General features: G+C 36.7%; 1 protein-coding gene across 1 annotated transcript in view; it reads left to right on the forward strand.

Annotated features, from left to right (window-relative positions):
• Positions 1 to 1,285: 1,285 nt before the first annotated feature.
• LOC107842553 overlaps positions 1,286 to 13,119 on the forward strand; it is a gene marked incomplete at its 5' end in the record, with an annotated part of 30,721 nt that continues 18,887 nt past the window's right edge. Inside the window, 5 exon segments of the mRNA XM_016686462.2 lie at positions 1,286 to 1,376; positions 1,713 to 1,853; positions 2,582 to 2,682; positions 2,787 to 2,900; positions 5,332 to 5,561. Coding sequence (XP_016541948.2) covers positions 1,286 to 1,376; positions 1,713 to 1,853; positions 2,582 to 2,682; positions 2,787 to 2,900; positions 5,332 to 5,561 — 677 coding nt within the window.

Here is a 13,119-nt window from a genome sequence, read left to right on the forward strand (position 1 = left end):
TAAGGGTTCGGTTGAGTAGGACTATATAGTATTGATTAATGAGACACACGCCGAAGTTAATATTAGGCTGGATTTTTGGAGACATACCCCGGAGTCTAAGGATTCAGGTTGAGTATGGAGATATACCCTGGAGTCTAAGGGTTCGGGTTACGTAGGACTATATAGTATTGATTAATTGAGACACACGACAAAGTTAGGCTGGATGTTTGGAGACATACCCTGGAGTCTTAAGGGTTCAGGTTGACTTGGACTAAGACTGACTATGTACAGTGCAAGTTCAGTGACATAACTCACATAACAGATGTGGAAGAAGGATTGACACGCAAGTCATTCCTAGAGAGGAAGTATCTTGGATGAATCATCCAAGGAAATGGAGAAATTGACGATGATGTTACTCATCGTATTGGAGGAGGGTGGATGAAATGGAGGCTCAATCCAGTGTCTAGTGTCTTGTGTGATAAGGATGTACCACCAAGACTTAAAAGTAAGTTTTATAAAGAGGTTGTTAGACCAACTATGTCGTATGCGGCTGAGGGTTGTCTAGTCAAAAACTTGCACGTCCAAAAAATGAAAGTAGCAGAGAGGATGTTGAGATAGGAGACATAATTAGGAATGAAAATATTTGGGACAAAGTGGGATTGATCTATGTAGTGGACAAGTTGAGGGAGGCAAGGCATAGATAGTTCAGACATATGAAGAGGAGATTCACAAATGCCTAGTGAGAGGTTGGCTATGATGGGTATGAGGAGAGGCAGGTGAGGTAGGTCGAAGAAGAACTATGAAGAGGTGATTAGATTGGAAATGACTCATCTGCCGCTTTTGTGACATGACCCTAGATAAGAGGATATGAAGGTTGGGGATTACGGTAGAAAGTAAGTAGGTAATCGAGAATTGTCTAGCTTTTCTTATCAGTATTTTTGTTATTACTCTCCTACATTCTTATTTTTCGATTTTATTATTATCTATTGTTTTTCTAGATTGTTTTTGGTTTTGAGCCGAGGGTCTATCGGAGACTATTTCTTTACCTCACCTCTGGGGTAGAGGTAAGGTCTGTGCGCACTACCCTCCCCGTACCCCAGTTTCAGGACTACACTGGGTATGTTGTTGTATTATTATATGTTGTTTTCTTTGCTTCCCAGACCCCACTTGTGGGATTACATACCTGTGTATGTTGTTTTTGTTGTGCTCTTCGTTGATATCCAAGCTTCTTTGACCATTATTTCATGTTGTGATTGTCAGTGGATCCATGATTTCTCATGAATTGACATACTACACCCTTTTTCAGATTGCTTGTGAGGCTTGCTATTTGATGTTTAGTGGTTCAAGTCCTCCAATCTGTTATGGGATGGAAGCAGATATGGTGATTCTTGACCAAGGTAGGGCGTGTTTTCTTTTTTCTTTTTTTTTTTTAAAAGAAATTATCTGCCATGCTGAATAAATGTAAGTACCGATCTGTTTTTCTTCCAGCTGTTACTACTTTTATTCATAGAGTTAATCAATAAAAATAACTAGTTCCCTTTTTTGCGCGGATAAGAAGTATAATTGATTACTTCTGAATTGCATATTTATTACAGAATGTGACTTTTGTTGTGTGAGTGATTGCAGTGATGGTGATGGTCAGTGTATGGCATGATGAGAACTGGAACTCTATCTATCCATTTTCCTTCTATTGTCTTTAAACTAAGGTTCTCTGTTATATTCTGCGATTTCAGCAATCAAGGATTTCAGAGCACAAGAGAGTGAGACCCCCAAGATCATGCATCATTTCACAAGCACATGGGTGAAGCGAACCGATGACTTCAAGGAACCATCTCTCTGTTTTCCCTTGCGAAACCTGCTTCTTTATTTTCCAGGTGGAGGTTCCCTGTCAAGCTCTCCCGTACTGTTGATTTAGCACTTTTTTAAAAAGATAGTTATTGACATTCCCATGAATTAACTACTAGGGAGGTGCAAGAATTTTCTGCCTCAAACATGCTGCTTCTGTGTCTCCCTTTAGTAAAAAATTACAGATTGGTGTTTATCTACAGATTCCTTCCGCCTACCCTTTGTCTTTTTCTTGCCGTGTACGACGGAAGATCAGATGAGAAAGGAACAATTAAGCACTTGAAGAAGGGCCCAAATTCAAGGTGTTATTTGTATGAAATGATAAATTATAGCTCTTCCGACTAGTGTGATTGTAAACGTAGTGCAATTTAGAGGTTAAAGGATAAAAATAGAGGAACAATATTGTATTCAATGTTATTCAGCAAAGAGTAGTTTGCTATGCTATCAAACTAAATGTTGATAATGTTCAGTTCCATGAAGCAGTTCTATGATAGAAACAGGTAGAGGTATTTCGTTGGTGTTCTCTTTGAATCAATATGAGGAAGCTTGGAGTTGTGGTGGGAGGTTTTTGAAATCCGAGAGTGATGCCAATTTACATTTGGAAAAGCTTCCCTTGTCTAAATAATTTCATGAGATGATAAAAAGATGCGGAAGCTCCCATATACAAAATGCGAGGATTATAATTTGCTTGAAGCCCCTTGTTCCTAGCATAGTAGCATTTGTCTCTTACTACTTGAGTTTCTGGGTTTTCTTGCAGGTGGCATTTCTGTTGATGAGAGTGCAAATCGCCTTTTCCTTTCCGACTCCAATCACCACAGAGTTATTGTGCTAGATGGAAATGGAATGATCTTAGATTCTGTATGTGTTAGGCATGCATGGGTGGCTTCCTCATCTTTGATTGTTATATCTTTCTGTTAAGCATGAAAGGAATTTCTAATGCAAACATTACCATTTTGACGTAGATTGGTTCTTCTCCTGGTCACGATGATGGAAATTTTGAATCAGCAAAGTTAAGACGTCCAGCAGCTTCTTTTTATCATGCAGCTGAGGACTGTCTATATCTTGTGGACTCAGAGGTAATTGCGTTAGGAGCTCTTTAAGTTTCTTGGTATGATATCCTATTTCTTTTGTCTGACATTGACGGTTAAGAGGGACAAAAACAGAGAAGGGGGTGGATATGTTGATACTCTGGTTTGGCACAAAATGAAAAAAAAAAAAACCTTCATCACACAAGAGTTCAATTTTTTGGAATGTCCGAAATTGTTTATTCACTTTCAGCAAAAACTTGATGTCTCAAGAGCAGAATTCATTAAGTCAATTCATTTTTTTAAAATACATGCTGTCTTTCATACGAAACTATGAAAATTTTTTGAAAATTAAGAGTCTTTCTTCTTACCATAAAAGTAGTATCTACATGAGAGGGAGTAAAATTTTGTAAAAGAACACGAAACTGAAGCTATGAGCAATAGTCAAGATACCAATGCTTGTGCATTTGCGAATATAGCCTGGCTTATGCTCATAATTAATCAGCAATTTGAGCTTGTATAAGTTTGAATTTGTCGCTCGTTTAAGTTCCTGGGTTTTTTTTTCCGAACTTCTACAAACTTATTTATTGAAAACAAAAAGACAAAGATATAAATTAATTGAGTATATCGTTTTCCAATATATATGGGAAAGTCAATACAAGTTATGCAGAAAAATATTAATGTTCTGATCCTGTCTAGCATCAGTGTTCTAATGTGTCCCTACTTCAATTCTAATATGCATATATGCATACATCATGTAAAAGAATTTGTGAATTCCTTAAATTATAATTGAGCTCCAGCAAAGCAAACTCAAGCTTGGCTTGTTTACTTCATCAAAAGAAGCTCAATTTTCTAAATCTATTGGGTTGAGGTTTTAACATTTTAGCACACATAAATTTCAAGAACTTGGGCTAACTGACTATGATTATGTGTTTACACAGCTAACTTAGGTGAACTTAGTGAAAGATAGTGGTAAAAGCAAGCAAATGTGGTTATGCAACTTTTGAGTGATGATGTCTGTCTTTTTAATAGAAAATAAGTCTGCACTCAGTTCCAGACTTTTGGCTGCAGTAGGTGGTCTGTCGAGATAGAAACTTCCACTCCACTCGAAGTGAATTTCCTTATATTCCTTTTGGTACTTTTGAAGATTATGTCCAAGTTCTTTCACAAGAGTGGCCTACTGTATAGTCACAAAAGAATGAAAGATAGCATGCTCACTTTTTAGCCTTTTTAATGTGATCTTTTTTATTCCGCTCCGAAGGACCACAATGTTGCATGGCCTCCTACACATTTCCCATTTAATCCAACGAACACACAACTTTTAATATCTCTTAATAATCAAGTCAAGTAGAAACTGAGCATTCAAATTGGGTTTCCCAAGGTAATATCTGTGTATTTCCTTGTTTCTCCACAAGTCTTATGGTTGTTGAATTATCCCTCAATGTACCATTCTCTCCCAAACTTCCTGTTTTTGGCTAATTGATATAAAAATTTCTTTCAAATGGGATGTAAAATGATCTTAAGATACTGTGTTAATCAAAAGATCGTATGGTTCCGTGCATCTCCTCTATGTTATACCTGAATTTTAGAATGTTCTACTCGGTGTTCAAGAAAGCAGTCGCTGCGTGTGGCTGGATGCAAGCCAACCTTACAGAAGCGAGATGCGAGATGCAAGTGCATCATGTTGATTTTATTTTTAGGGTCAATTTTAAATAAAAAGAAGATTTGCTTCATGATGATTTTATATTTAGGGTCAATTTAAAATTTAAAAAAAAGATTTGCTTCATGTTGATTTTATATGTAGGATCATTTTAAAATTAAAAAATAAGTCTATTGCTGCGACTATCATTGCTGCGAATTTCTAAGGTTGACTTTGAAGTCCACTGTTGCTACTTCTTCTTCTTCATTGCTGTGGCTACCACTGCTGTGACTTCTTCTTCATTGCTTTAGAAGAACAAGAATAGATGTTGATATATTATTAATTTAGATTTGTTTTTTCTTCTTTTTTTTGGTTTGTTTTGCTATTTTGTTGGGATCGTTTTGTTATTGTGGTCTGTTTGTTTTGCTGGTTAGTTTCGCAGCAGGTGTTTCGGTGTTCAGTTTTAAATTGTGCTTATATATATTGTCTTTATTGTTGATTATATAATTCTTGTGGTCTTTTCAGTTCTATCTTACTGTTTGGATGCTCAATCTAGTCTTTTTTCTTTTAATTTGCGCTTCACTTCAATGATGTGCTCGCGTCGCTTCGCGCGTCGCGTAATGCATGGTGCAAAGCCTTGTTGTTTTTTTCGCATCACGCTTCCCTGAACATTGGTTCTACTGCTTTACAACCTTTGGATCTTTGTCCTAGTGGTTGAGAACACCCTTATTGTGTTTTTTTTTTGACGAAGGTAACATAGAACACCCTTATTGTTCTTTTTACTTTTTTGTATGGTGTTCCTAATACTTCATAAAGCTAACTAATGTGTCTATGTTGTCAAAGAATCATGCTATTAGGAGAGCTGATCTAGGGAGGAGGGTTTTAACGACTTTGTATCCAAGAAGCAAGACAAATAAAAATAGCAGTATATGGAGATGGAGCTGGATATTGGGAAAGCTTTGGCGTAGAAATGATCTAGATGCACAGTTTGAGGAATTGAATCCGGATGCATTGCTATTTCCATGGCACATGCTGAAATCTCCAAATGGTGATCTCCTCATTTTTAACTACAGGTAGATGCGATAGCTACTCCATTTATCTTCCAAGTTTATGTATCTGCAAATGTTTCGTAGTATTGCATCCTCACCATGTTTTAACTTCTATTTAAAATGCAAGGACACCATACATATTTTGCATGACGACTTTGCATTAATGAACATAAAATACTAGCTTGAAATTTTCACTATTTTTGTTTGTGTTTTGTGAGGTTAAAAGGCATAATCTTGCTTGTTGGACTTTTGATACAGAAAGGAGAAAGGGAAGTTACTTCCATTGGTTCTCTATCAACCTGTAGGAAATGGATCAACTCCATCTAAGACCTCTTCTTTGCCTCCTCCTTCCCTTTTACTTGTCCATTCTACCACCAGTCCCCTCTCGAGACACTCAACACCTCTCTAGCCGTCTCCTTGATGCAATTTGCAGTCTTATCCTACATATTATCTGCATCTCCACTACTTCTCCAAGACTCTATATCCATCAACTTCTCCCCTATCTCTGGGGCACTGGCCACAGTCAAGCTTCCCCATTTAATCCTTGGCAATTCATCCACAACCCTCTTCTTTCTCCTTTTTGATCTTCAAATCTATCACTAAGAACTTATGTTGGGTTGATAGATTCTCACTTGGGATAACCTTACAATTTTTACAAAGACCTCTATCACCCTCCGTGAGGAGTAAAAAATATATCTTAGTCTTGACCAAGACTCATCGAACTATGGAAGGTAACCAAGTGTTCCTTCTTCTTCGGGAAACTTGAGTTGGCTACCATCAACCCAAAGGCCCTAACGAACTCCAAAAGTGATGCTCCTCCTTCGTTCCTATTCTCGAAACTAAAGCTTCCATGCACATCGTCATAAGTTCATACCTCTCGGGGATGTGCCCCTTAAATCTCTTACTACGAAAAGCTTCTTATGTTGGGTCGATAGATTCTCACCTAGGATAACCTTACAGTTCTTACAAAGACCTCTCTCACCCTTCCTGAGGAGCAACACCGAGCTACGGAAGGTAACCAAGTGTTCCTTTTTCTTCGGGAAACTTGAGTTGGCTACCACCAACCCAAAGGTCCTAGCGAACTCCAAAAGTGATGCTTCTCCTTCATTCCTATTCCCCAAACCAAAGCCTTCATGCACATTGTCATAAGTTCATAACCTCTCGGGGATGACCCCATGTGCCCGTTAAAATGCTCCTAGCCTCTACCACTTGCTCCTAAGCTCTTCGTCTACTAAGATTCCTACACACTTCCTATTTGTCACGCCTCCTGTGTACCACAACTTATACCCCCGCGCTTTAGTGCCTACACATTTGGTTTCCTGAACACTAGCTATATTAATCCTCCTTTCCTGTGAATCTTCACTAGCTCTATGGACTTTCCTGGTAAATTTCCTATGTTTCAAAATTTCCTATGTTTCAAGACCCTACCCTCACACACTTATCTCTCTTGCTTCTCGCCCCCGCCCCTGACCTCAACCCTAACCGATGACATGACCCTAATTTGCCATCATCCACCAAAGCCACTAAAGAGAGTACAAACTAATCAGAGATATCTAACCCAACCAACTAATCTATAATCAACAACTAACAATACAAGAACTGCAAACAGGATACAGGAGACAAGCACTTATTAAAGTTTTAGCTATGTAACAAAGCCACTGCTAAACAAGCCAACAATACAGGCAGGACAACAATAATCAAGAGAAAAAAAGTCAAGAAATACAGGAGAAGGATAGAGCTCACAATAGATATGGAATTGGCAGTTTGAAAAGGAATTTAAAGGAGCAAGAAAAACGTGGACTACACTACCAGAAACAGGTAAGAGAAAAAAGGGAAAAGGGCCAAATTTATCCCTCTACTTTCAAATATTGGCCAACTTTGCCCTTCGTCATACTATGTGTCCAGATTTAACCCCGTCATTACCAAAGTTCTCACTTATACCCCTCCAAATCAACAAAATAACCCTTTTTTTTAAAAAAAATCCATGACCCGTAATGTATCCTCCTAGCCCATCTTAACCTAAAAGGACCCAAATGAGCAGATTTAACTGCAATCTAAATAAAACAGTGACAAAATTAAGTGGTACAAAGTGGTTTAACTAAATTCTCCTGCCTTAAAATTCCCTAAGCTGCTAAAACATGTATTTTCTCGAGTTCTCTTCCGATACCAACTCAAAATAAACTCTCCAAGAAGTAGATTACTTTTGACATTAATGTTGTTGCAGACTTGTTCCCTTTGTTTCTCATTGCGTCATGGTTTCTGCCTTGAAACAATTTTTTTGGCTTATATATAAACGGGTTAATTCCATTCAATAGCAACAAAAAAAACTAATGCACTGGTAAACGAGTTACAAAAATTGCTATAAGTCACAGTGTCAAATCTATAATATAACACTCTCCTACGTTTAATTCTGTTAAATAAATTATCATGTTTGATACAATCCAAATTGCCTTCGGATCTTTGGAAAGGAAGCTTATGGTTCAAGAGGCACTCGATGACTCCTTGGTGGCTATCAAAGGGTGTCAATTGGATGATTATGATGATCAAGGAGGGTCCAGGGACATTAAATGAGCCAAGGGAAGACAAGACGGGGCTAGAAGTCTCCCGGAAGAGGACTTGCGTCCCATCCGCTTTGGGGGGATCTAGAGCGGGTCAAAATAGTCCACTATTCTCTACATGTGCGTCCCAAATGCTTAAGCAGATTCGTAGTGGGCTTCTATGCCTTGTCTTTCTCAAATGGGTCACTTTTGGGCCCATAAGATGTAATAATTAACCCTACACTATAAATAGGGCCTTTCTTTCATTCAGTAGGTAGACATTGATAGACATTGATGAATTATGAATGATTACTCCTTTGTGAGTGAGTGACAAGCTTGGATTAGCTTGTGTTGATCTTTCGTTTAGAGACGTGAGTTTCTCGGGAATCCAATTCCCTTGAGGTCTACGTAAGATTTAGGTGCTTGATTGGATATTGAATAGAGGATTAAAGGTTTGATATACCATTTGTTTGCTATTCATTCCCTTCTTGTGTCTATCTTATTGCTTTATCTATTTTTATCTTTGTTTTCTTCGTTTCTTAGCTTAGTTTCAATTCCGTAGTTTGTTTTCGTATCATTTAGTATCAGAGCCGAGCTTAATTTCGTTCCTACGAAGTCAATCTTGAGTTTATTCGTCTTAGAAAATCGAAAAATCACAAAAAAATTACTTTTCACGTTTTTGTTCTTAGGTCAAATTTTGAGTTTTTGATTTTGTGTTCTTGTGTTTCTAGTGGTAGATTTGAGTTCCCTAACACTATTAGAGTCTAGGTTTCAAATTTGAGCTTAATTGGAGTCATATCGAGTGAGCTACCATTGTTGAAAGCTTGGACTTGAAGAAAATTGAAGTGAGTTGAAAAATCTGAAAAAATTGGTTAAGAATTTAGGCAAAATGACGTTGAGAATGAGTTTAGAAGGTTAAGAAATGCCTATGTTCAAAATTTCAACTCATTCCGAGAATCGGAGAAAAAGTTAGAAAGATTGATGTTCTTGGTGTTCTTGAAGAAATTGATATCATCAAGTTAGATTTTCAGCTAAAATTGGCTGTTTGATCCTAAAAAGAGAAAGAAAAGGTGTACAAAAGTGTTGGTACAAAACACCATTTAAGATCCAAAAGAATATTTCAAGGAAAGGACAAAAAGGGGACCATTTGGTAGTACAAGCGGTACAATGCAAGCTGTTTTTTGGGCTGATCTGCCTTTGAAGTGCCTTTGAGGTGCGCCCAAGGTGCTGCAGCACCTCAAAACAGCAGCCAAGGCTTCTTACCTACGTCCAAGGTGCTCCACACCTGCTGGAGCAGGTCCCAACGCAGATCCAACGGAGATTCACCCCTTCCAACGCAGATCAAGTTCCAAACATCATATTCAAGTTCCCAAAGTGCATATCAACACTTTAATTACTCCATTGCTCAAGGTTTGATTCTTAGTTTCAATTTCTTGATTCCTAATCTCTTCTTTGATTCTCAAACTTCTCATCAACTAGTAATTCATCTTCTAAGTTGATTGATTAGATCTCGAGTCCTATTTATTTCATTGTTCTATTTCTTTCCAGCTTTTCTTTTTGAATTCGTTGTTATTTCTTGGCTCATCCGTACGTAATTTTATTTATTTGAGTCTTTCAAACAAAAACCCATTCTGACTTCAAGCCACAATTGCTACCAAGAAAACTTATTGGAGTATAAACGATCTATCAATGCTTGCGACGCCAATTTGGTGACAACACAAAGGTGTGAACTTTGAGAGCTTGTGGCTAACCTTAAGAAGAATGTCATGCATTACAATGTGACTGTTTGTCTGTCAATAATTGTTAAAACTATGTAACCTATATCTTCTTAGGTCTTTAAGCTTTATAATCTATCTTTGGGCTGCATAAATAGGTCTGCTGGTATAACATAACACATTTATAAGGTTGAATACTCAGAACATATGCTCCCTCATTGGTTGTTAGTTTTATTTTAGACCCAATTGGGCAACATTTCATGAACTTACAATTTAAATATATTAATAGGCCTGTGATTTTGTCTCTATGACCCCTTAATGGAATAATGAAAATTGGAATTTATGTTGCGTGGACTCCTTGGTTTTTCCGCCAAACCTGCCTCGACATGACGCTGACACGGGTGCGGGTGCTTCTTGCGTCTCGGATTTATTTTGACCGAATCCGAATACTTTGACCAAAATCAATAACACATTTCAGGGGAAAAATTGAGATTCGATTTCTTATGCCTTTTTCCAAAATAACTTAACACCTAATAGCTATGTTGCGGGAACTCATTGGTTTCATCGCCGAATCCGTCCTAACGCGACGCTGGTGCGGTCTCAGGGTGCGTCTCCAATTCGATCAAAACGAATTTGGAGACATTGACCCAACATCAAAAACAAAGTTGGTTATCGTAGTTGGAAGGGAGAAAAACCGACGACTGCAATTGTTATCGTCGCTGGAAGGGAGAAAACCGACAACTATTGTCATTGTCAGAATCCGGCAAGAAATTTGGCGACTGCTGTCATCGCCTGAAGGGAGAAATTTGGCTACTGTAATTGTTATCGTCGGAATTTGAATCGTTGGAAAGAACGAGAAAGATTGGTTGGTGACTGGAAAGATGACTCGTCAGATCTACTTTGTAGTTCTTAATAATTCTATTTTTTTAAATACAACAACAACAACAACAACAAACCCAGTGTATTCCCACTTTGTGGGGTCTGGGGGGGGTAAGATGTACGCAGTCCATACCTCTACCTCTGATGGAGTAGAAAGGCTGTTTCCGAAAGACCCCCGGCTCAAGTTACGAGATATCAAACAAACACATAGTACAGCACAGAAGCAGATGACATAACATAGATACTGCAGCCATAAGGAATATAAAACAGAGTAAAGCAGGAATAAAGAAAATTATTAATATAGGAAAAAAATTTTATGTGCCTGTTGGTTTCCCATAAGAATAATTTTTATGTTAATATAGTAACAAAATATATGTGCCTGTTGGTTTCCCAGAAACACAAGTATATACCATATACTAATCCTATTTGAAAAAGTAACTAAGTTATCTTAAAAGTTAAAATTGAATTTTTAAAATATCTTTATAGCTTTATATTCATAATATTTAATTTTTTAAGTCGAATCCCCACACCCGTATTCATACTCGGATTCGCACCTCCAAATCTGAAAATTTACATATCGGACTCTCGATTCCGGACCGTCTCGGATACCCGCACTCGAGTCCATGCAACTTAGCCTAATTGTACTCCTAATTGAAAAAGTAAAACTAATTGCAAAAGTAACTAAAAATTGTAAAACTAATTGCAAAAGTACTAAAAAAAGTAAAACTAATTGCAGAAGTAACTAAAAGAGTGAAGTAGTGTGACATCTAAACCTAGTATATCTTTAGAACTCTATTTTTATATTATTTTAATTTTCTTCTGTCGAATCCCCACACTTGTATCCATACTTGGATTCGCACCCCAAAATCTTAAAATTTATATTTTGACTAATCTGTCTCTTATATCCGCACTCGTCTCTTGGATACCTACACTCGAGTTCGAGCAACTTAGATCGGAATACTAAAATGTCACGACCCAAATTATTGGATCCTGAGGGCACCTACTCTAATCCACATAGATAAGAGAACCTTTTACTCCCTTTCAATATGATATGCAGAGGTCTTAGAGCTTCTAAGTAAGAAGGTAAGATTGGACAAAACTTCCACCATGAATGAGAGAAGTAGAAGATGTTGGAAATCACTATCCACGTCATCGGTGAAACATTAAATGATCCTGCAACCAGACTATACCGCTAAAATGGGTTATAACACTAGTAGTATAAGTACAAACAACACTTACTGGTAGGTATCATCGGCCGACTAGGGCTAGATCGCATGAACACAACTAGATATCGAGGGGCTCATGTTTTTTGGTCTCAATGTATGTGACACAAATAGATATTAGATAATCAATCATATTTTTAATACTTTTTAGATATTTTAAGCCGTTAACTATTGTAATTTATAGTAGTTTTTATGTAATTTTCAAATAATATATGTTACTCTCCCTGCTCAAACTTTTGTACCATTGATAGTCAATTATATTTTTTAAATAATTTAAGTTTTTAATTATTGTGATTTATGATATTTTTTCTTCTATTCTATACAAATTTGAAGTGACATAGTAAAGTTACTATACAAACAATTGTGAAAAAATTTAAGTTGGCTCATATAAGACTCAAGTTAATTTAAAACATCAAGAGTTGATTTATCATTTTTTGTCTATTTTATCTTTTTTAATTAAATATTATTAATTTTTTAATACTTAGATGACTTATAATATTTAATTATGGGTGATATAGTAAAATCACGGTTGAAGTAGCTGAAACAGCCATGTCGTAAATGTCTATTTACCTTTTTTATTAAATATAATTAATTTTTAATACATAAATGACTTAAAATAATTAATTAGGGGTGATATAGTAAAATCACGATTGAAGCAGCTGAAGCAAGCATGTCGACTATAAGCAGCCTGCTTTAGCTGCTTCATTGTCACTTGTCATATAGAAGATATAGAAATCATGAAAAGAAAACATGACAACTTATATAACAGTTTAATTCATAACACCTTCATCCGCTTATGCTATCTTTATCCTTTGTTTTAACTAAGAGTAATTTCATTCTTAGTTTGGTTGATCATTCATCACTTCACATCAAGTGCCATCCATCCTAACTCTTACTTGTTTGATCCCAATAGTTATTAATCATGGTATATGATTAATAATTGTCACCTTGTGACAGATACAACTATGAATACCCATTATGATAGATACCTTAAGTTTATGACACTTAGGGGTCGTTTGATTGGGAAACAAGTTATACTGAGATTAGTTATACTGGGATTAGTTGTATTGAGATTAGTTATGTTGGGATTAGTTGTACTAGGATTAGTTATTCTGACATTACTTTTTCTTGGTTGTTTAGTTTGTGGTACTAAAAATAATATGCATTGCATTCTTTTTAAAAAGGGAAAAATCATCATTTCCACCTTAAACTATACCTGAAAAGTCAA

Source organism: Capsicum annuum, chromosome 9 (genome assembly GCF_002878395.1).
Source record: "Capsicum annuum cultivar UCD-10X-F1 chromosome 9, UCD10Xv1.1, whole genome shotgun sequence".
In the NCBI taxonomy this organism is placed as follows: domain Eukaryota; kingdom Viridiplantae; phylum Streptophyta; class Magnoliopsida; order Solanales; family Solanaceae; genus Capsicum; species Capsicum annuum.